At 37.2% G+C, this 25,948-nt stretch overlaps 1 protein-coding gene across 1 annotated transcript in view; it reads right to left on the bottom strand.

Moving 5' to 3' along the window:
- The window catches only part of ANGPT1 (angiopoietin 1), a 292,884-nt gene that overhangs the window by 12,604 nt on the left and 254,332 nt on the right, over positions 1-25,948 (bottom strand). The window contains exon 8 of the mRNA XM_065903221.1: positions 2,491-2,621. Within this exon, the coding sequence (XP_065759293.1) occupies positions 2,491-2,621 (131 nt within the window). The remainder of the gene's footprint in view (positions 1-2,490; positions 2,622-25,948) is intronic.

Here is a 25,948-nt window from a genome sequence, read left to right on the forward strand (position 1 = left end):
AAAAAAAAGTTCAAAACCTAACCTGTGGGTAACATTTTCAAAATACTCTAAATTTGTAACAGCTAAAATTGCATATAAAAGACTTTTGAATGTGATGTCAAAATGGCATTTTTAAAGCTTAAGGAGGAGGATATGACAGAGGCAGAATCATAACAAGCTGGCTTTGGTAATGCTAAGGCCAGTCTCATGTTGAAAAGATGCTACTATAAGTGGAGTGGATGGGAATCCAAATGGGATGTGATTTGGCAGTGGTAGTAATGAAGGGCCTGGGTATGGTGATGAAGTTGGAAAGATTTTTCCAAAATGTTCCCTCTATACATTTTCATGCTTTGTTAACTAATGAGAAAAAATTTAATTTCATTGGTTTCAAAATCTGAAAGTGACTTCAAGGGTTCCAAGATGGTTATTCATTCATTCATGCAACACATATTTTATTGAGTTCCTATGTGCCACAATCTACCAAGCTAGATGTTAAGTGTAAAATGATGAATATTTAATTACTTTTCTTTTCCTTATGTACGAAATGTACATTCGAGTTTCTCTCTCTGTGTCTCTCATAAAGTTGGTTTGGGATTCAAGAAAGATAGTACAACACATATGTAACAGGTAATAATATATAATAATATTGATAGTAATACTATATTTGGAGAAGTAAAATGTTAGATTTAGAGAGTTTTTTCTCTACTAACATGAGTTTGTCATAGGATAACAAACAGAAGATAAGAATAGTTAAAGGCAGGAGTGATTACTCTTCCATTAAGAGAGGGAAACAATACTAAAACTGTGAGGAGAGACACTGGGAAAAAGCTTCCTTTACAGTTTCACTTGGTGCCAACTCCTTTTATGCCAGAGCCTGGAACAATTTTGAGCGACATCATTTGCCATAAGGTTTTAATTCAGTGTTTCTTAGACTTCACTCAGTCATTTATCAACTTCACTAGCAGTTTTTGCCAGGCCATTTATAACTTTTATTAATATTTAATGAATATTTTTCTTGAGATCAATGATTTGTTAAATATCAAATATTGTGAATCCTTTTTAAAATGCAAAGTTTACATCATTCCTTTAAAGAGGAAATCAGCACCACTTTCTATAATAAAAGGGAGACATAAAACTCAGTAAAATTAAAACAAAAACATTTTAATTAATTTGATGTAGATGCTATTGCCTTACCAGGGTCTTGAGACCGAGGCTGAAGAGTTTGCTCCTTCTTTGCTAAGAAGAGTAATTATTAAGTGCTGAAAAAGTATAGATAAGCTAGTACTAAACTGAGAATTTCTCTTTGACACACAAGGCGAGAAAAAATATTTAAAAAGTGAAAGAGGATAAACTCTCTTACTCAGTGATATATAATATTTAATGGTATCTCCTATGTCAGCTAAATTGGGCTCCAAAATCACTGCAGATGGTGACTGCAGCTATGAAATTAAAAGATGCTTGCTCCTTGGAAGAAAACTTATGACTAACCTAGACACCACATTAAAAAGCAGAGATATTATTTTGCCAACAAAGGTCCATTTACTCAAGGCTATGGTTTTTCCAGTAGTCATGTATGGATGTGAGAGCTGGACTATAAAGAAAGCTGAGTGCTGAATTGATGCTTTTGAACTGTGGTGTTGGAGAAGACTCTTGAGAGTCCCTTGGACAGCAAGGAGATCCAATCAGTCCATCCTAAAGGAAATCAGTCCTGAATATTCATTGGAAGGACTGATGCTGAAGCTAAAACTCCAGTACTTTGGCCACCTGATGCAAAGAATTGACTCATTGGAAAAAACCCCGATGCTGGGAAAGATTGAAGGCAGGAGGAAAAGGGGACAACAGAGGATGAGATGGCTGGATGGCATCACTGACTTGATGGACATGAGTTTGAGCAAGCTTCAGGAGTTAGTGATAGACAGGGAAGCCTGGCGTGTTGCAGTCCATGGGGTCGCAAAGAGTCTGACATGACTGAGCGACTGAACTGAAGTGATACCAGCTAAATATCTTGCAGAAGTCAATACCTTATAATGTAAAAGCACTGGTATACCTAGTCTGAATTGCAAAACTTTAGACCTAGCTACACCTCTCTTCCCTCTTGACTCCATTTCAATAGAATGTTCAATTACACAGTTGTAAAGCATTTTGTAAGCAAGTTTGGGTTTTTGCTTTTTCTGTATGCTGAATATTCAAATTGCTGTTCATTCCACCACAGGGATCATTATGAGTATTTAGAAAGTAGGATAAGGGGGATTTTAAGAGGTTTAAGAATTTATTCAGAACCAAGCTTAGCACACCCCCACCATACATGCTGGGGGAGGAGGGAAACTTCTAAATATGCTAGCAATGTCTTGCACAAGAACATGTGGTAAATTAGTGGGCAGAGCAAAATGATCTCTAGGGACTTGCTCTTAAGTTTCCTGACCAGAAGATCATAGTCTTTTCTCACAGATAAGAAACCTCAAGCCTCAAACCAATGAAACATAACTTAGAGAATGGCCCCATAGGACTTACCTCCTGTTAGCATGAGGGCACATTTGCACATGCAGTTGTCATTATCAGCATCTTTAGTGCTGAAATCAGCACCGTGCAAGATCAGGCTGCTCTGTTTTCCTGCTGTCCCAGTGTGACCCTTCAAATACAACCTGAAGTTTAAAAAAAAAAAAAAAAAAAAAAAAAAGATAAGTCATTCAATAGAATAATAGAACCCAGAAGACTGGTTTGTTGAATGTTTCGCTTTTTCATCATGTTCTCCCTTCTCTGAACTCAGCCCTCCAACAAACTGTTTTATAAGACCAAAGCTCTCTGAACAAAAGAGAGAGAAGGGGGTAGGAGGAAAAAAGAAGGAAGGGAGGGAAGCAAGACTCCACTTTACAGATAAATAAAATTCTCTACTTGTGGGTGGAGAAGTCAAGTGGGCCTTAGGAAGCATCACTATGAACAAAACTAGAGGAGGCAATGGAATTCCAGTTGAGCTATTTCAAACCCTGAAAGATGATGCTGTTAAAGTGCTGCACTCAACATGTCACCAAGTCTGGAAAACTCAGCAGTGGCCGCAGAACTGGAAAAGGTCAGTTTTCATTCCAATCCCAAAGAAAGGCAACGCCAAAGAATGTTCAAACTACCACACAATTGAACTCATCTCGCATGCTAGCAAAATAATACTCAAAATTCTCCAAGCCAGGATTCAATAATACATGAACTGTGAACTTCTGGATGTTCAACCTGGATTTAGAAAAGGCAGAGGAACCAGAGATCAAATTGCCAACATCTGTTGGATCTTTGAAAAAGCAAGAGAGTTCCAGAAAAACATTTACTTCTGCCTTATTGACTACATGAAAGCCTTGACTATGTGAATCACCACAAACTGTGGAAAATTCTAAAAGAGATGGGAATACCAGACTCTCTTACCTGCCTCCTGAGAAATCTGTATGCGGGTCAAGAAGCAACAGTTATAACTAGACATGGAAAACGAACTGTTTCCAAATTGGGAAAGGAGTACGTCAAGGCTGTATATTGTCACCCTGCTTATTTAACTTATATGCAGAGTACATTATGTGAAATGCCAGGCTGGATGAAACACAAGCTGGAATCAAGATTTCTGGGAGAAATATAAATAAACTCAGATATGCAGATAACACCACCCTTATGGCAGAAGCAAAGAAGAACTAAAGAGCCTCTTGATGAAAGTAAAAGAGCAGAGTGGAAAAGTTGGCTTAAAGTTCAACATTCAGAAAACTAAGATCACGGCACCCAGTCCCATCACTTCATGGCAAATAGATGGGGAAAAAATGGAAACAGTGACAGACTTTATTATTTTGGGCTCCAAAATCAGATGGTGACTACAGCCATGAAATTAAAAGACATTTGCTCTTTGGAAGAAAAGCTGTGACCAACCTAGACAGCATATTAAAAAGCAGAGACATTACTTTGCCAACAAAGGTCCATCTAGTCAAAGCTATGGCTTTTCTAGTAGTCATGTATGGATGTGAGAGTTGGATTATAAAGAAAGCTGAGTGCTGAAGAATTGATGCTTTTGAACTGTGGTATTGGAGAAGACTCTTGAGAGTCCCTTAGATAGCAAGGAGATCCAACTAGTCTATCCTAAAGGAAATCAGTCCTGGATATTCATTTGAAGAACTGATGCTAAAGCTGAAACTCCAATACCTTGGCCACCTGATGCAAAGAACTGACTCATTTGAAAAGACTCTGATGCTGGGAAAGATTGAAGGCAGGAAGAAAAGGGGACAACAGAGGATGAGATGGTTGGATGGCATCACCAACTCGATGGACATGAGTTTGAGCAAGCTCCAGGAGTTGGTGATGGACAGGGAAGCCTGACTTGCTGCAGTCCATGGGGTCAGAAAAAGTCGGACACGACTGAGCAACTGAACTGAACGGAAAATTCTCTACAGCTTGCGTGCTTGATGTTTGTTTTACTGTTTATACTCAAACTTCTATGGTTCTGATAATGCAAGATCTACCAAAGGAAAATGGGTTTACTTTTATTACTGTAAGTATTACTCTCCAAACAAAATATGTAGAGTGTTGCTATAGCTTATATCATTTTGTTAATATTGAATATTGATGATGTGCTAAAGGGTACTTACTCTGTGACAAGCACTTTGCTAAATGCTTTCCTGGTGTTATTTAATTTTTATAGTAAATCTGTGATTCAGGTATCAACATCCCAATTTTTCATTCTAAGCTCAAAGAGGCTTATGGCAATTGTTGACTGTAAATCCAAGTTCTTATTAATCATTACGTATCCACTAAACAAATATTTGTTGAGCACATACTATGTATCAATAATTGCTCTTAGCATTTAAGATATATCAGCAAACAAATGGAATATCACCATGCCTTGAGGGACCTACATTCTGGTGGTATACCTAAAATTAATTTCAAAACCCCAACTGTTTAACCTCAAATTGCATTCTTCAAAACCCTGCTTTACTCTCTAGGAACATTTATCATATAAAATTTACATTAACCTAGATCATGGGCTCTCCAACAGTTGCCCATACATCAAATCATCTGGTCATCTGTGAAAAAGACCTACTCACTAGACTGAGGAATGTATGATTTCAACTCGTACCTCAGATTACTCTTGCACACTGTCCAAGGAGAACATTTTGAAGAATATTTTTCTAGAATTCAAAAACTAGTGAGCAAAACACAATAGTTGCCTAACATAGTTCCCTCACATCTGCTCATTTCCTATGGACCCCACATGCTGCTTTCATATCCATCTAGATACTTTGAACTAATGCAAACTTGCTCAGCTCCTTCACTGGCTCCTCAGGACTTAAAATAGTTAAGGTTGTCAGTAGCCTCTGTTTGATATTCAAAGTCTTCTCCGATTGAGACCTTCCCCTCTCTCTAACTCTACCTAACATCCCTCTGTTCTCATTCATCAAAGTCATCTAGCAATACTCCCTTCAATTCCATGTGTTACCACTTTTGTGCCTAAGTCTCGTTTATGACTCTTCTCCACCCACAGTACAGATAATGGGTGATTAAACCTATGTATGAATGAGACGCTACTAGGTTGAGATCAGTTCCAAACAAAATTTTACATTATTAAACAGATAATAAATATCAGCTAATAATTTGAAGATACATATGTAAATATATATTCCATATAAATATGATGTGTTTGCACCTAAGGACATGTACTGTCCCATTATTATTTTGTATAGGTGATATATTTTTAGCAAATAACAGTACTGTTGCATGACTGTACCAAAATAGTTTACAAATACATTCTGCAGAGACTTTTCAGCAAGAGTGAAACATACAACTAAACCCTCCTCAGGTTTCAGTTGTTTCAATAATTAATAGAATTTGTAGCTAACAGAACATTGAAGGAAGCTTCTAATGTTGAATTATCACATAAAAGCTTACATTTTAACACTCTGGAGACAGTCAAGCTAAAAGTCACTCATAACACAAAATTGTAGAATTTCCAACTGGGAATTTGCATTTTACATTGTAGGCAGCCCATGTGAAGGTGAGTTTCACCAGGGGAAAGCAAGGTGAGAGGTTACCAAGGGGAGTCCTAAGAACATGTTACCTGAGTGAATTCACCAGACTTTCAAGATATGGTCTGAAGTTTTAAATTGATCGCTTTCTTAGCCTCTCAGAGGCAGACACACAACTTGAAAAACAGAGAGACTTATGTCAGGTCTCCATTTACAGTCAAAATAGGGGGCCCAGTCTCATGTTCTCCTTAGAGGGAGTTTCACACAGAAAGCCAAATTATAATCAGAAAGTTGCTTGGTTGGTGAACACAGAATCGGAGTCTGGGGAGAAGGATGAATGACTCCAAAATTAAGTAGCTATGACTCTGCTGGCCTGAAATCTCCCTCTCCACTGGGAGTGGGTAAATTTAGCCCACAGGCGCTCTTGGATGAGTGATGCTAATTCCCACTCTGATTCTTGGATTCTCTATAATTTGTGATGACTTTCCTTCTTATTGGTTTAAGGTAAGTCAATACCATTTTCCCTGCAGTAGCTTTAAGCTCACTAATGGGGATAGACTTTCCGGGACACAATGATTTCTACATTGCACTTGGTGGCTAAGTGAGCACAAAGGTTAAGTTGATGGTAACTGAGTGACTGGATGCACTGAACATATTTATACTTTTCTGTGTGCCTGTACTAAGTTGTTTCAGTTTAGTTCAGTTCTGTCACTCAGTCATGACTCTTTGTGACCCCATGAACTGCAGCACGCCAGCCCTCCCTGTCCATCACCAGCTCCCGGAGTCCACCCAAACCCATGTCCATTGAGTCAGTGATGCCATCCAACCATCTCATCCTTTGTCGTCCCCTTCTCCTCCTGCCCTCAATCTTTCTCAGCATCAGGGTCTTTTCCAGTTAGTCAGCTCTTGGCATCAGGTGGCCAAAGTATTAGAGTTTCAGCTTCAGCATCAGTCTTTCCAATGAATATTTAGGACTGATCTCCTTTTAGATGGACTCGTTGGATCTCCTTGCTGTCCAAGGGATTCTCAAGAGTCTTCTCCAACACCACAGTTCAAAAGCATCAATTCTTCGGAGCTCAGCTTTCTTTATAGTCCAACTCACATCCATACATGACTACTGGAAAAGCCATAGCTTTGACTAGATGGACCTTTGTTGGCAAAGTAATGTCTCTGCTTTTTAATATTGCTTTTAAGTTGCTTCAGTAGTGTCCAACTCTTTGTGATCACATGGACTGTAGCCCACAAGGCTCCTCTCTCCATGAGATTCTCCAGGCAAGAATACGAGAGTGGGTTGCCATGTCCTCCTCCAGGGGATCTTCCAGACCAAGGGATCGAACCCATGTCTCTTGGGTCTCCTGCATTGGCAGGTGGATTCTTTATCACTAGCACCACTTGGGAAGCCCTAATACTTTTATATGAAGGTTGTAATTTAAGCCTTATCATTTGCAAGGGTTTCTTTGTGTTACCAAGGTAATGAGAACGCACAATTAGAAATTTGGGAAGTAGAGAAAAGCAAAAAGAATTACTCTTAACATTATGGTTTACATACACTTAGTCTTTTCCTTGTTTTTTTCCTCTCCAAATAGAAAATATTATTTATATCTAATGAATGAGACACAGGTTCCATCTCCAGGTTGGGAAAATTTCCCAGAGGAGGGTATGGCAACCCATTCAAGTATTCTTGCCTGGAGAATCCCATTCTCAGAGGTGCCTGGCAGGCTACAGTCCACAGAGTTGCAAAATGTTGGACAGGACTGAAGTGAATGAGCATGCATGCATACATGTAATACCTGATTATATTCTATAAGCATTTTTGAACAATGGGAGTAAAGTTTCTGCCCACAGGCTCATCTCAACTACACTCCAGAAGTAATCGCTCATGTCAGTTTTGTACCCTTTAAATTTTCTTCTCATGAAAACACAAATGAAAATAAAATAATGTTTTCTAACAACACATTTTTCATATATGATTTTATGACTACATTTCTATACCACCACCTACTCTTCTTCAATCATTTAGAAGCTATCCTATGAGTATATCATCAATTGTCACAAGTTTAAGAGTGTCTTTATATATCTTTAAACATATGTGCAAGTATAAATGTTAGGGTTAGAATAAATTGTAGAATAAATATCTACAATGTTGTTTTGTTATGACCTGCACCAGCATGGAGCTCATCAACAATAGATGTTAGGATCTGTGGGTAAAAGGAGACATTTTTCTAGATCCACTTAATCAAGACTTGAAGGTCAGTCTTACAGTCCTGTTAGCTCTTCTTTGTATTACTGATAAAAATCTTACAATTGGTCTCAATGTCTTGAGCCCTTATCCTTCCCCTTCTCCTTAAAATCATTCTCCATATGGCTCATGAAAAACATGGCTCTCATTGTAATTCTTCTGCCCTGGTTAAAACCCCTCAGTTGTTCTCCCAACACGTGAAAGATACAGTCCAAGTTTCTTATTGTGGTTTATAAGGACTTTGAAGATCTAGCCCTCCTCTACTTTCTCTAACACCAACCCCACACCTCCCATCTCTTATTTCATGCACATATACATAATGCTCCAGGCTTACCAAACACTCTGTCCTCTCTTCCTGGAAGGCCTAGAATTTCTAGTTGCTGAAACCCTACTCATCTTTGAAGATTTATTTCAAGTATAATCTCAAAGAACATCAGATGGATACCTATATGATGAAACTTAACTGTGTTATATTTTAGTTGCCTTTTCTTAACTTGTCTTCTCTCATAATAAATTGTAAGCTCCTTGAGGCATAAGATGTGTCTGATGTGTCTTACACAACTGAATAACCAGAATCTAGAATAAATAGCATCTGATATTGAAGGAAAGCTCAATATTTACTGAATAAAGAAATTATGAATGTGAACTAATGATTTGTATAATTAATTCTCAGTAGGCTGAAGGTAGCAAGTAAAATCAAATCCAAATAAAAACAGTTCTAATAACCAAAATATGCCTGGCCCATATTTTCAGAAAGACAGCTTTTGCATCTTATTTAGCCACGTACTCAAAATCCCATTTCCTTGTCAACCAACTGAATAATTTAAAAATACACACACACATACACTTCTCTTGATCTTTCCAATTCTGTTTTTGTTCTCATTTTCTTAGAGACTCCAGGATATGAAAAGATGTCTGATATATTATGCAGGTAGAATAAAGGAAGAGAACTTATGTCTCAATTCTCATTAGTTCTTATGTGTTACTGAATGACTCATTTGTATTGTGTGCATAGCCAACTGATATCACAGAACATTCAAAATATAAAAATGCTTATGGTAAATTCTTTAGCTAAAATTATTTCAAACACAAAAAGCCAAATAAGGTGCAAAATATTTTCTTAAGGGCCTGCCCAGTCTAGGGACCTTGAAAACAAGAAGCAGAAGCTCAGGAAGCCCCAAGATGGTGCAATGCAAATCCTGGGACATATGTGGCTGCAATGATTTAAAGGAGAGGTGAGGGGCTGGCAACAGAGGGGTAGATAGTCAAAAATGGGAACTTCCAGTTACAAAATAAACAAATCTTGGGGATGAAATATATGGTACGGTGATTATAGTTAATAATACTGTATTGTATATTAGCAAGTTGCTAGGAGAAAATATCCTAAAAGTTTTCATCTCAAGAAAACAAAATCTAACTATGTATAGTGATGGGTGTAACTAGGCTTATTGTGGTGATTATTTTGCAATATATACATATAGGCATATATTAAATCATTTTGCTTACATCTGAAACTAATATAATGTTATATGCCAATTATATCTCAGTAAAACATAACAGAAGAGACCAATATTTTTAGGAATGGTAGACTTTTCACCATACAAGTCTGAGCAGAACTTGTAATTTAGATACAGGAGTATTCATCCCCTCTATGTTTATATCCTTAATATGTTGCAGGGGGCTGCTTATATGCTTCTAAGCAAGAGTTGTTCTCTTGCACTGGGAAATTGAGATGGTATTTCTTAAAAATAATTTTTTCAACACTCTTTTAAGCTATTTACAAATGAGGACAAGTGTGCTTCTGCAGAATCCCACAAGGATTCTGGGAGTAACGGCATAATCAAGGATAGGTCTCTTCACAGTAAAGGGTCTCATTCATTCTTAGCGGCTATTTAGCTAGCACAGAATAGCAATTATTAACCCAAAGCTAACAATCATAGTTGGTTATTTGATAGGGCCAGACTAAGTGCTGGCCATTTACTAATGCCAAGTATTTTTTCTAGTTAGATAAGAAAACTTATTTGAATTGAGCCTCAAACAGAATATTTATGTGGTTCTTTTTATTAGAGGTTCTGGTTAATTTCTAAAAGCTTTATGTATAATTAACTATCCATGACTTTCTCTATTCTGCTAATGGAATGTCACTTTACAAAAGAAAAGTCAATATACAGAAGGGCCAAAGTCAGCCTTGCCTCTGACTCTGCTGAAAAGGACTTAAAGTGTGAGTCACTGGAGAGAATGCTTCCCCCAAAATAACACTATGAGAATCTTGGACATTTATTTCTTGTGTTCAGTCAGTGTAGATGTGGCTTACATGAAGAATGATGTGTTAGGAGATAAAAAGCAAATGTTATTTCAGAGCAAAGAATTTGGCTTAGGAACTGAAATATGAAGGATGCTAAAACAACAACAATCAACAAAAAATAACAACAGCACAAAACCCCCAAAGAACACCATTAGTTGTGACCAAAAAGGCAGCCACAAAATAAAATCATGGCGTTTATCCTTTTAAACCCATTTTCCCTAACTAAGGAAAAAAAATATAAGTACCAATTGGTCAGTGACTGTAAAGAATGCCAGTATTTTTATTTTTTCAATTAGCATCTGAAGGGAAAAGGAAACATTCATACTGAAATAAGTCATGATTTTCTAGTCATTCTTGAAAATATAGTTATACTTTTTCTTTCACTTACAGAAGTTTCAATAACTAGAAAGACTAAATAATATTTCCTAATGAATGTAGGACAACAGTGTGTTCTATTATGGAGAAGTAGGTTTCAAAATACACAGCTGTATCATATAAGTGATTCTATAATTTTCTTTTCTTTAAAATAAGCAGCCCAATTCCATGCATCCAGTTTCTCACCAATTTTGTCTACTTAAGGGACTGTTATACCTCTCATGTTTTTACATCTTCACTGTACTGGGGGTGGGACAAGGGGAGGGTCTCTTTCATTATCCAAGGCAGTGGGAGTTGTATGTATGACAAATTGAAGTTTGGCCTCAGCTCCTTTAAACAGTAGACAGACTCTTAGATATCTGAACTTTAAGGTCTTACGTACTGACAAGCTGAGCAGATTTTTATTTTGGCTCTGAGTTTTCTCCCTGCCACCATATGGAACTAGTTTGTCTTTTTCATAATCACTTGAAGAAAATGCAAAATAACCCCCACAGTCCTCTTTCAGAGCCTGGTAGCAATGACTCAATTTGACAGAGTTTCCCAACACTGTTATGTCTTCTGGTTGCTGCTCCAGGGCTGTCTCTGCTTTAACCACCCTCCCTTCCCTGCCCCCACCCTACTGAAAGGGCTGGGCACCAGCAAAGAGTGATACCAGAACATGTCTTTTAGCACTGAGTTTAAATGATATAGGTAACATCTTTCACTGAAAGTAAAGACAATATTTCTCTTGTCAATCTATATACAGAGAAACCAGTGTTTGCCTTAGTGTAGACTTCTAGCAAGATTAGGCATTTATTTGATGTCATGAAGAAGTCATAGAGAGGTATACAATGATAAGTATTGTATGAAAGAAGGTAAGGGGAAAAAAATCAAAAGATGCTAAAGTGTTCAAAAAGTTTAGTGGACAAAATTAGCTTTGGAGGCTATGGAGGACATGGACTTTGCAGGAGGGATGAGGAGGATATTTTCAATAAAAGGGGTGTGAAACTCATAGCATAATTAAACTGAAGTAATTTAAGATCAAAAAAGGTAAGATATAAAGGGGACTCATCAGTCCTTTGAATGTGTTGGAAATGTCAAGTGAAAAGGCAGGCAATGAACTTATTTAGATACTAAGCACTTAAGATAGATTTTTATTCCTTTTTTTCATTTCTATTAGTATTTGAAGCTGAAAATGACTTGTTTTGTTTTCATAAAATGGTCTTTTTAAGTATAGAGTTCTACAGTGGGAATTACTAAGGCTGGAAGTCTTGAGATAAAAACAAGAATATAAATTTTATCTTAGCACAAAGAAGACTTGAGCTCTATATTAGCCATTCCTAATATAGTAAAATTATCTCTGGTTAAACAATGTTTTCTATTTCTTTTCAAAATAGCATCATCAAGATAAATATTTTATTCTCTTTAAATGAAGAGATTGTGCAGGATTGTGCAAGCACATCTTGGGCTTATAAATGACCAGAACTATACTGAACTGATTCTTTGCTCCCAAGTCTAAAATCAACCATCTTTCAAGACCAAGTATTACGCGGGAAGCCTTTTCTCTTCTTTCTCCTATAAACTGCCATCGCACAGATAAGTTGCTTCTCCTGTGGCATATCTCATTTTGCCTACTGTAGTATCTCTCTTTATATATGTGTCTTTTCTTCCTCATCAGACTGTTAAACATTTGATGAGAAGTCTTCCTGTCTTAGCCATCTTTGTAAACTTTATATATGATTTACATGATAGGTATTAACAAATATTTATTGAGTCAATATGAATTAAGAATTCAAACAGTTAAGAATTACTTATCACAAGAGATTGTTTATATGTAGTAATATTTTAACTGCAATAATACAATTATGTTTTAAAATTCAAATGCCATGGGCTTTTTTTTTCCTAATTTGAAATTTGTCCAATGTTAATGATCTAATGGTCTGCTCAAATATTATTGGGAAAATGTTTTAAAAAGGATGGAATTAGTTTGTGGCTGCCACCAGAAATTTGAAGAAACAGCTCATGGGATAAACTATTAAAGCAAATACAAGAAATGAGAACATCAATTTGGACCAAAGGATCTATAGCTATACATGAGTTCCATTCTGTTGCATAATTCCCTCTGGAAGAAAGACATTCATTTTAAAGATGTGTTTCAAAAACTTCATCTTCTTTGTTAGAGGACTGAAGTCTTTCCAATGCTGACTCTTAGGACTGCAATCTCTTTTGGAGCAGGCAGTATTAAATGTGTTATTATGTGCAACACTATTTTTCCCATGCTAGAGACATATTATGTTACTCTACTGTCCATAGGTGAATGGATTATGTGCTTATTTGCAATAGCCTGTAAATGAATATGTGAGAAGATAGGAAAATACATGAAGTAAAGTTGGTGCACCTATGAAAAAAGAGTGAACATATGCCTATGACAGAGAGTTGTATGACAATGATCTATGTTCATAGTTATGAATGTGTAAGTAGAAGGAAAAATTCATATGAAGTTTCAAAAGAAAAGAGAATGTGGGTAGGAAGATTAAAAGATCTAATAACATATGGTTGGCAAATTAAAAATTAAGGACAAGACAGAGACTGAGAGGTACTTAAAAGATACAAAGATCAACAAGATATAGGTGGTTGGGTACAAATAAGTATGAATGAAGAAAATAATTGACAATAAAGTCATTAACTAAAATTTTTCCTTCTTTCATCTCCCCACTGCCCACAAAAAATGAACATATAAAACATTAGCTTCTGATGAGTAGGACTGTGTTATGTACATTTGCATATGAGTGTCTATAGACCTCAAGAGATAACAAAATAGAGTTGGGAGCTTCTTTGTCTGGGTATGCAGTGTAGTGCTTATCCTTTCTGATCCTCAGTTGCCTCCTCTATAAAATGACTCTATTATTATTAAATATTAAATTTATTGTTATTAAATATTATTAAATACTATTAAATAGTAGTGTCCTTCTAATACTGTTGTGACAAATAAATGAAGTAATGCATATGAAGGGGCTTCCCCAGTGGCGAAGTGGAAAAGAATCTGCCTGCTAATGCAGGAGATGCAAGAGATGCAGGTTTGATCCCTGGGTTGGACAGATTCCCTGGAGAAGGAAATGGCAACCCACTACGGTAATCTTGCCTATAAAATTCCATGAACAGAGGAGCCTGGCAGGCTATAGTCCATGGGTTGTGAAGAGTCAGATGCAACTGAGAAACTGAGCTCAATATATATAACTCAATATATTTAAAAGTCTTGAAAAGATTGTTGCATGTGGAGTACTTATCAATATTAATAAAAAATTAAACAAAGAAATCAAACTTCCCTAACCAATAATTATAAACAACAGAGAAGCACAGTAAACATTAGTAAACAAAAAAAAGTCTAAATTAAACAAGAACAATGTGTATGACATTGATACATATGCATAAGCATACTGAGAGTGACAAAAATAGTGAGATAGATATGTGGCTAAATAAGACACATATGCAGGCAATAAGCTGGAGAACTAAAAGATGAGAAAAGACCAGTTTTCTCAAATTAATAGGCCCCATTTCCTTTGAAAGTTTTTCTTATTTTTATATAGAGCAAGCAGAATACTAAGCACAAAGAACAAGAAACCAGAGTGGCTTTGATGACCACCTAAGTTAAGGTCTACATTATTGTGAACCCAGAGGCCTGAATAATAATCCTTTAATTCAAAGGTCCATCCTGTCAAGGCTATGGTTTTTCCAGTAGTCATGTATGGATGTGAGAGTTGGACTATAAAGAAAGCTGAGCGCCGAAGAACTGATGCTTTAGAACTGTGGTGTTGGAGAAGACTCTAGAGTGTCCCTTGGACTGCAAGGAGATTCAACCAGTCGATCCTAAAAGAGAATCAGTCCTGGGTGTTTACTGGAAGGACTGATGTTGAAGCTGAAACTCCAATACTTTGGCCATCTGATGCAAAGAGCTGACTCATTTGAAAAGACCCTGATGCTGGGAAAGATTGAAGGCGAGAGGAGAAGTGGACGACAGAGGATGAGATGGTTGGATGGCATCACCAACTCAATGGACATGAGTTTTGGTGAACTCCGGGAGTTGGTGATGGACAGGGAGGCCTGGCGTGCTGCGGTTCATAGGGTTGCAAAGAGTCGGACACGACTGAGCAACTGAACTGAACTGAATTCAAATGTTTATTCTTCAGTAAATTAAAATTATAATCTTTTGAGAATCCTATGTTTTTCTTGCAAGTGTGCTTTATTGGCTGAATCCAGTATATACATTTTTTCCTTTCTTTACTTATGATTGATACTTGGAAAAATCCCTGAAAATATCACCCAATCCAACCTATACTTTAATTCTCATTTTTCTACTTTCTGAAGTTTCCTTCATGACACTGTCTTTTTTAAATTGCCATTATCTGTTTTCAAATGGAACTGTATCATTGGTAAATCACCAGAATTTGTGTAGAGTATTAGTACAGTTCAGTTTAGTCACTCAGTCGTGTCCGACTATTTGCAACCTCATGGTGTATTGTAATGGCATTAGTGTATTACTCTAACCATTATTCAAGAAGGAGTATCTTATTTTATCTGCTTCTTAAATCTCAGATGTCCTGATGCAGATATGTAATTCAACACATATCTTTAACATGTTCAGTGGAAGATGTGCAAGTGTGAAAAATGCCTGAGACAGCACGGGTCATGGGAATCTGTGCTGTGATTAAGAAATATTTCCAGAATTACAGGAAACTTCAGTCCCAGATAATGAGAAACTTCAGAAAAGCCATTTTCATTTATTCTCTGATTCTATTATGATTGCTAAATATGGTATTACTTTTCAATACACATATTTAAACTGTACACTCATTTTTCATCTAAGTTTTGACTATATATATATTTTTTTCATTTATTTTTATTAGTTGGAGGCTAATTACTTTACAATATTGTAGTGGTTTTTGTCATGTATTGACATGGATCAGCCATGGATTTACATGTATTCCCCATCCCAATCCCCCCTCCCACTTCCCTCTCTACCAGATCCCTCTGGGTCTTCCCAGTGCACCAGGCCTGAGCACTTGTCTCATGCATCCAACCTGGGCTGGTAATCTGTTTCACTATAGATAATATACATGTTTCGATGCTGTTCTCTCGAAACATCCCACCCTCGCCTTCTCCCACAGAGTCCAAAAGTCTGTTCTGTACATATGTGTCTCTTTTTCTGCTTTGCAAATAGGGTTATCATTACCATCTTTTTAAATTCCATTTATATATGTTAGTATACTGTAATGGTCTTTATCTTTCTGGCTTACTTCACTCTGTACAATAGACTCCAGTTTCATCCATCTCATTAGAACTGGTTCAAATGAATTCTTTTTAATGGCTGAGTAATATTCCATGGTGTATATGTACCACAGCTTCTTTATCCATTCTTCTGCTAATAGCCAGGTCATGGACAATATATACTTTTAATGTCCCTTTCTTGACTTCACTTCAGTTCAGTCGTGTCTGGCTCTTTGTGACCCCATGGACTACAGCACGCTGGGCTTCACTGTCCATCACCAAATCCAGAGCTTGCTCAAACTCATGTCTATCAAGTTGGTGATGTCATCCAACCATCTCATCCTCTGTTGTCCCCTTCTCCTCCTGTCTTCTATCTTTCCAGCATCAGGGTCTTTTCCAATGAGTCAATTCTTCGCATCAGGTGGCCAAAGTATTGGAGCTTCAGCTTCAACATCAGTTCTTCTAATGAACACCCAGGACTGATCTCCTTTAGGATGGACTGGTTGGATCTCCTTGCTGTCCAAGGGACTCTCAAGAGTCTTCTCCAACACCACAGTTCAAAAGCATCAGTTCTTTGACCCTCAGCTTTCTTTATGGTCCAACTCTCATATCCATACATGACTGCTGGAAAAACCACAGCTTTGACTAGATGGGCCTTTGTTGGCAAACTAATGTCTCTGCTTTTTAATATGCTGTCTAGGCTGGTCATAATTTTTCTTTCAAGGAGCAAGCATCTTTTAATTTCATGGCTGCAGTTGCCATCTGCAGTTATTTTGGAGCCCAATAAGATAAAGTCTGTCACTGTTTCCATTGTTTCTCTATCTATTTGCCATGAAGTGATGGGACCGGGTGCCATGATCTTAGTTTTCTGAATGTTGAGCTTTAAGTCAACTTTTTTTACTCTCCTCTTTCACTTTCATCAAGAGGCTCTTTAGTTCCTCTTCACTTTCTGCCATAAAGGTGGTGTCATCTGCATATCTGAGGTTATTGATATTTCTCCTGGCAATCTTGATTCCAGCTTGTGCTTCATCCAGCCCCACATTTCTCATGATGTACTCTGCACAGAAGTTAAATAAGCAGGGTGACAATACACAGCCTGTCGTACTCCTTTCCCAATTTGGAACCAGTCCCTTGTTCCATGTTCGGTTCTAACTGTTGCTTCTTGACCTGCATACAGATTTCTAAGGAAGCAGGTAAGGTGGTCTGGCATTCCCATCATTTTAAGAATTTTCCACAGTTTGTTGTGGTCCACAAGATCAAAGGCTTTAGCATAGTCAGTGAAGCAGAATTAGATGTTCTCCTGGAATTTTCTTGCTTTTTCTATAATGCAATGGATATTGGAAATTTGATGTCTGGTTCCTCTGCCTTTTCTAAATCCAGCTTGAACATTTGGAAGTTCTTGGGTCATGTATTGTTGAAGCCTCGCTTGGAGAGTTCTGGACTTACAAATGTTAATATAATGTAGAACTTTGATTAAAATGAGTCGATCAATTTTTCTCAGATGATTGCATTTGTTGAAAATTCATGATAAATTCTTTCTCCATTAAAAACAAATTGGTAAACTCACACTCTGTTATCTCTGTGTGCTTTTGCACAGTGCTGACAGAGTACACTCTATTCTGTACATGTACAAAAATGTATTTTCCTGGAAGCTGTAACAATGAAATCACATTTCTCACAGTTCAGAAATACATACTATACCGATTCTCTGTTTTTAGTTCCAAAGAAAAATAATGTTCTTCTAATATTCCTCCCTTTTCTAAGGATACATTTAAAAAAATGAGTGCCAAGTGAATTACATGGCACTGAGACCCCTGTAAAGAACATAAACAGTCCCTTAAACTTATTTCAATTTGGCATCATGTGTGGTTGACAGAGTTAGTTCTGAGTGAGTGGCTCACTGACCAGACCTCTTCTGGTGCCTAGAAGACCGGGCCAACAGCCATCTCAGAGAGTTTATAGTATTGCTTTTTTACCAAATAGTAAGCCAGGAACTTGTTAAACTTATGATTGAAACTGGTCATTTTTTTTTTTTTTTTTTTTTTTAGTATAAACAAGTTCAAGGGAGGTAGTTTTATTCTCATTTTTATTTCTGTCTAAAAAGCAGCAAGTAATTTTCTTTCCAGCATTCCCTAGGGGGATACAGAGGAGAAGGAAAGGGTGAGTATAATGCTGAAAACCACTGAGAGACACTGTCTGAGGATTTTTGCAAAGAGAAAATATGTTCTCTTGTACTTGGACAATGTGTTGCTACACGTTCTGCAAATCAGGCTTCAGCATATATAAGTAGACTGTTCTGTTGATCAAAATCATCAGTATAATTATTTCTCTCCACAATCAATGTAATATAGAGTCCATTTCTTTATCATGTAATGTGGCCTTCATTTTCTGTAGCACAGCAAACCTCAACATATAAGATACTTGCTTTTGTCTAACTAAGGCAGGCTCTCTCCCACCTCTGGGTCTTTGCCCACATTGCTCCTTCTGGCTACAATCTCAGGACCTCACTCCTTCTGCCACCATCCTCCATACAAGCTTTGTGGACACTCGTTCTTCACAAATAACCAAAAATTTCCTCTAGGAAGCTTTTCCTGGTCCCCTTCAATCTCCTCCAATGTACCCCATCCATCCTCAACCTCAGCCAAGCTGACCTCTTTTCTTTATTGCCCAACTTAGCTTAATTCCAAGGGTTCTTACTATGAAGCTGAATCAGACATAAATGCAAGCAAAATCTGTGCTTGTTCATTTATTCAGGGGAGAAGATGTTAGCTCCAGCAAAAATTTTAAAAGATCTATAATTCCTTGATCAAAAGTCAAAATAGTACAAAACAAAGAAACCAAATGAGCATGTTAAAATATACTGCAGCTGAAACTTTTAAGTCAACTAACCCATATTTTCTTCCATCTCTTCATCTATTAATTCCACAATACCAACAGGGATGATGTTTCCTTTCAGTGTCATTAAAATATTGATTCTGCCAGCATCACCTGGGTAACTCGGTAGGCTTGAGATATGTAAGTTCTATCCCAGGATCAGAATCTCTGAATGTGAGATTCAGAAATCTACACTTCAGATGAACATCTTAGTTGACTATATGCATACTCAAATTTTGCAAATAACTGAGTAGTACCAGTACCAAGGAAATAATAGCAACATGGTAAATGTTTGGTGGGTGACCAGCTGACTGAATAAATGAATGAATGCAGATTCTGATTTCAAAAGAATTGTAACAACTATTAAGAGAGTAATTTTAGTGAAGTTATGGAAATTAAAGCAAAACCATATTCACTTAAGAGAAAAAACAAAATAATTATGAATATTGGATCACTAAGTATATTATAATTATTTATTAATAAGCCAAGAAAATATTTTCTTAATATCTCTAATTGTCAGCATATGCTCTAGGGTTAGGAGACATTAAAGAAGCATATCATATTCAAATGTAATTCTTCTCCTAAGAAAGAATACTAGGTATATTTTAAAAATCAGATTATAAATAGGTACAACCTGTCCATTTGCTCTTTAATACATCCATTGTTTTTAAGGCACAGTTAATTAAATTATTTTATAACAATGTTGTGACATCAACTGTTTGTATAATGAGTTCTGATCTTCAGATCTGGAAAATTCTCTCTAGAATTGATCATAAGCACACGTGAGGAGAATGAAGTGTTCTTCACTTGCAGTCTAAAAATGAATAAGACTAAAATTGTTCTTTCTCCAGTTGTTTAGTTGAGTTTCTGGGGCAAGTAATAAAATAGTACTTTTGATTCTTCAGGGCTTCCCTGGTGGCCCAGAGGGTAAAGCATCTGCCCGCAATGTGGGAAAGCTCGGTTCGATCCCTGGGTCGGGAAGATCCCCTGGAGAAGGAAATGGCAACCCACTCCAGAATTCTTGCCTGGAGAATACCATGGATGAAGGAGCCTGGAAGGCTACAGTTAATGGGGTTGCAAAGAGTCAGACACTACTGAGCGACTTCACTTTCTTTTTCTTTCTTTCTTTTGATTCTTTCAATAGAGAATGAGCAGAACAGTTTAAGCATTTGTATGTTAGTATCAAAAGAGACATATCTAAGCATTCTGTAGATATTTGGCATGAAGTAAATGCTCAAGTAAAGGGCTTTCCTGCTGGCTCAGAGGTAAAGAATGTGCAGGAGACCTGGGTTGGGAAGATCTCCTGGAGAAGGGAATGGCTACCCACTCCAGTATCCTTGCCTGGAGAATTCCATGGATAGAGGAGCCTGGTGGGCTACAGTCCACGGGGTAGCAAAGAGTTGGACACAACTGAGCCACTAACACTTTCACTTTGGGCTTCCCCTGTGGCTCAGTGGGATAAGAATCTGCCTGCAATGAAGGAGACACAGCGCAAGCCGTGAATTTGATCCCTGGGCTGGGAAGATCTCCCGGAAAAAGAATGGCTAACCACTCCACTAACACTGCAGTATTCTTGCCTGGAAAATCCCATGGACAGAGGAGCCTGGGGAGCCCATTCTATGGGGCTGCATAGTTGGACACGACTTAAAAACTAAACACACACAAATGTTCAATTAATATTAGTTAGAGTTAATTGTTGTCATTATACTATCAGCACAGAATTTATAGTTGAGCATTTAATCTTCATATATACTTGTTTAGTTGCTAAGTTGTGTCTGACTCTTTTGAGACCCCATGGACTATATCCCCCCCAGGCTCCTCTGTCCATGGGAATTACAAGGAAAGGATACTGGAGTTAAGTTGCTATTTCCTTCTCCAGGAGATCTTCCCACCAGGGATCAAACCCAGGTCTCCTGCACTGGCAGGTGGATTATTTACCACTGAACCATCAGGGAAGCTTCATGGGTAACTACTTATGGTTGAAATGAGTAAAGGTTCTCAAAAATAAATAAATCATCTACAGAGAAAAAGCACTGTGTTAGTTACAGGGTAGTCAATATTTTATATTGTCATTTTCATCAGTTAAAAGTTTTTTACTAAAAAAATAACCAAATCTCATACTTTCTGATAAGTTCACAGTTATTTACCTGTGATTTAAAAAAAAAAAAATCCATTTACTCACCTAGTGCAGCTATCAAATTTGTAGGCAGAGTACTTGGTCCTTGTAACCCACAAACTACTTATTTATGACAGCAATAAAGCATCCTTTTCCAGGATTAATTGGCTGAGGGAATAAGATATGCCTTACGTTTATTTCACTAACATTTTATTTCATTTGCTTGGCATCATGCAAAATAGAAATTCTTGCATAACTTTTGGAGTTAGAAAAAAATAATAAACAGAAAGCCTGCAGTTGAATAGATCAAAGAAATGAATCTCATCCAAGTAACAATCCAAGAAATTAAAAAATACTACTTTATTAAAAACCTTACATGGAAACTGTCATATGTTGCCATTCTTTACCATAAACCTCTGGATATTGACTTGGTCTTTGAATTTCTAGGAACTGGATCAATAACGGCCATCTAGTAATCAGCTGTGTTTGCTGAATTCACAAAAGATATCTTTGCTGATATGTCTCTCATATACTTATTAGAAAGTGCTTCCTTTCCAGACATAGGCCAAGCATTGTAGAGACGTCCCTGGCCTCCTAGAAATGGCAGTCTAATAAGAGGGAATAGTCCATTACAACCCGGCGGGCTAAGAACTCTGACCAAGGTATGCACAAGGCACAGGGACAGCACACAGAAGCGGCTCCTTACCCCACCTAAAAATCAGCTCTGCCGTCTGAGCCAGGACTTACAGGACAGAGAAAATCAGGTCAGGAAAGAGGTTAAGCTCTTAAGGACAAACGTTAAGCTGTGTGTATTTGCCTCACCCACCATGTTTTGCACACTGCTGTTGCTCATATTTATTGAACAGGGTAATAAAAATATTGAGTGAAAAAAATTTGATTGAATATGAGAAAAGATCATGAAAACAGGCTGCACTTGGGGGCTAAGTCCTGTCTCTCACATATCACTAGTTGTCTGGCTCTCCTCTTTGCTCTTAGCATCGTACTCCGTCATTACCTTCTTATACTCTATAAAGTACAATACATTACTACTTGCAGTTCGCCTGATGAGGCATACTGGGTCTCACAAGTTTTCACATATGCTATTCACTCTTTTACCTCCAACTTGACCTATTTCTCCAGCTACATCTAATTTGCCATTTTAATATCAACTTAGGTCACCCCCTGGAGGCCTCCTCAGTCCCCTAAAATTGGTTAGGTCCCCCTATTAATGCCATTTGTCTTTATCCCTGAACTCACTATGTTCATGGCACTGTAATTGCCTGTTTGTCTGTCTGCTATCTACCCCTAGCTCCACTGTACATGAGTATAGACATGTGTGAACACACACATACATGACTGTACTGAAATATGTCTGGAAATCTTACCCCAGGACAGCAAATAATAGAAAATAACAAATATTTTCTTCATTGAAGATAGAACCTTCATCATTTCAGTGGTGGCCGATATTTAGGAGGACCCCCAGCAGTGAGATCATAGGACATTTCCACGGGAGGCAGCATTAGCTGGTTCTAATAATCTTTGACCATCTACACATTTCCAGGACAGTAGTTCTCTGAGCCCCAGCATTACTCACTCTGGAGCAGGAATCCTGGGCATTCTTAGACCTAGCAGTACCAGGGTGTTTGTCATCTTGAAAAAATCTAAGACTCTGGAGACTGACATTAATCTACATTAAAGTCAAGAGATTTATTGACCTTTATAAGACATGCATGAAGAAGGCACAGAGTGACTTTATAAAATTATGTCTTTTTCTTCTTGAAATATTTCATCTCAGTTTAAGGATTATAAAATACAAATTTTGTTAAATAAAACAATTCCTTCTCTGTTTTAGAAACCATAACCACAACAAACATCATAGTCTAAATAAAAGTAATACAACTCCCAAGTTGGAGAAATTATTTGAAAACACAAATAAAACTACTTAAAGCCTTAGGTTTTATAACTAGGTTAAAAATTTAAAAGGCTAGAATCTGCCAAGAGATTTCCTATGTGTTTATTTTCTACCTTGATCAGTCCAGAACTGTTGTAAGAAGTAAATTTCCTCTTAGTATTTCAACACATATGCTACTGGTTCTATCTAGGACCATGCAGCCCAGAGGATCAGAGAAATTTAAAACATTTCACTAAGAATTGAAATAAGTTTTGAAATATCTATAAAAAATGCAGGACTTAAACTTACATGGGAGACTCAAGGGAATTCTTTTCAATCCACACTAATTTGTTTTGTCCTTGAAATACATACATGGTTTGGGAATACTTCAATGATTGAAAAAAAGGGATTTTGGAATTGGAAAGATTTCATCCTTTTTATCCCTCCTTTTTACTCTTTTTCTCCTCATTTTACTTCTGAGTACCTGAAAATTAGGAAAGTAAGGTAACTTGTCCAAGGTCACTCAGAAAAGTAACTATAGATCCAAGTCTAGAGTTCATGTCTTTTGATTCCCAATGCAATGTTTTACCCAATACATAAAACTGCTTCCCAATAAAGATCTTTACCAAAATAAACTTTCTGCCAAAAGATGCTTAATGGTCAAATTATTTTCAATTATTATTTTTTTTTGTAAATTTGTTTAAATATCTTATTCATCTCCTCTATGTGGAATCTCTTTCAGAGCAAGGCTTTACCATAGCCATTGACAGTTATACCCTGAAAGCATCATTCATCCCCAACAAATAATAGGGGAATGATAAAATGAGAAGAATATTCCCAAACTATAAATATAAAGTGTATTTATAAATATAATGGCAAGATTACAATTGTAATAGGAAATGTAAATTAAATAGTTAAACATTATCATTCAGATTTCATGAATACAAACTTTCTATTGACTTAAAGAAGAGCTATCTTTAAGCTTGTCATCATACTATCTGTGATTGAGAATTTATTGAGTTAATATAAAAAGATCAAAGGAATAAACTTCAGAGAACAAACTGCAACCAAGAATGGAAACTAACATGCAAAGTCACTTGACAAAATCATATGCAAAATTTATCTCCAGTTGGTAAATCACTATTTTTCCAGGTATACTAATATAGTACAGTGTACTACAAATGTCTGAGGCACTAGAAGGGAAAGACCAAAGGGATATTGTAGTAATAAAGTCCCCACGACCACTTCAACCAACACAAATCAGCTTTATGTGACATATCTTGTGAGAACTTTCTTTATAACTACATATTCTGTTGCCAAGAAATCCCACAAAACTTAAAGTGATAAAAGTCGGCCCAACCAGTAATGGGACAAAATGACCTTTTGTGTCTTTGAATATGATAAAATGGGAACTACCCAGTATCGTTTATCTAGCATTCTTGTCTAAAAGATGTAATTTGAATCTCATCAGAAAGAAATAATCAGATAAATTAATAAAGAGACATTTCTGAGGAAAACTGACCAGGATTTTTTTTTTTTTAATACTAATGATGAGTGTGTGATAGACTACCAATCAGTAAAAGACATTTTTGGGACAGTGGTGGTGGAGAGTTGAATTTTAGTAGAGGAATATACTAAATTTTTAATTGAATAAATAATAAACATCCTGAGCATGATAAAAATCGAATTAAACAATAAAACATATCTTTCATAGTTGTACCACACTTAAGCTTGTCCAATACAAAAATATGTTTACAAACTTTTTCTGATTGGATTCATAGAACAAAGTGGTGAGAACTCAGAGGAGAGGACATTATTCCCACCTAAAGATGAAAAAACTGAGATATAAAAGTATTACGTGATTTGTCCAAGTTTTCTAGATTATGCTACTGTCAACTTGGTTAATCTGAGAACTATGTTTCTTAGAATCTCCTTCTTTGTACTGTTTCAAGTTAGAGTTGGCCCAGAGAGGACTTTGCATGAGACTTGGTGGAAGTAAAGCGTGGTCCGGCTCTCAGATTAGCCTGAGACATGGCAATGCTCAGGGTCAGAGGTGCCCAGCAACTCAGCTTGTCCTCCTCCCACTCTGAATCCGGCTTGCCTCCCCCCATGCTAGGAATGTGCCCAGACTCGCCACTAGATGCTTGACTGCGCAGCCGCAGTGACGTCCCTGCAGCTTTCTGAGATCTCTCCTACTGTGGTCCCCTTCGGATGTGCCTGATTTCCCGCCACCAACTGGAGTTCAAGTATGTGTGTTACTGACCCTTCCTCTGATTACTCACCTTCATCTTCCAGACCTTCACTTCTCTAACTCATTTCATATTTGTGTAAGGTGTAATATGTATAAACAAATCCCTATTTCCATAATACTCACCAAGCTTTTGTTTCCCTGACTGAATACTGACTGATAGAACCAAGTTGGCTTTATGGATACTGAAGCCAGATTTCACTGTTTAAGTTTCCACCTCTTCTGTTCTGGGCTTCCCTTGTGGCTCAGCTGGTAAAGAATCTGCCTTCAATGCAGGAGACCTGGCTTTGATCCCTGGGTTGGGAAGATCCCCTGGAGAAGGGAAAGGCTACCCACTCCAGTATTCTGGCCTGGAGAATTCCATGGACTGTATAGTCCATGGGGTCACAAAGAGTCAGACACGACTCCAGAGCTCTTTCTGGTAGACCATAGTATATCCCTAAAGCCACAATTAAACTTTTATTTCTTTTCAGCATTCAATGTGGTAGTGGCTATGTATTTTCTTTTTTAACTCTAAATATCTGTTGTTGTTGTTCAGTCTCCCTGTCATGTCTGACTGTTTGTGACCCCATGGACTGCAGCACCCCAGGTTTCCCTCTCCTTCACCATCTTCTGGAGCTTGCTCAAACTCATGTCCATTGAGTCGGTGATACCATCCAACCATCTTGTCCTCTGTCATCCTCCCCTTCTCCTCCT

Source organism: Muntiacus reevesi, chromosome 12, assembly GCF_963930625.1.
Source record: "Muntiacus reevesi chromosome 12, mMunRee1.1, whole genome shotgun sequence".
NCBI classification, from domain to species: domain Eukaryota; kingdom Metazoa; phylum Chordata; class Mammalia; order Artiodactyla; family Cervidae; genus Muntiacus; species Muntiacus reevesi.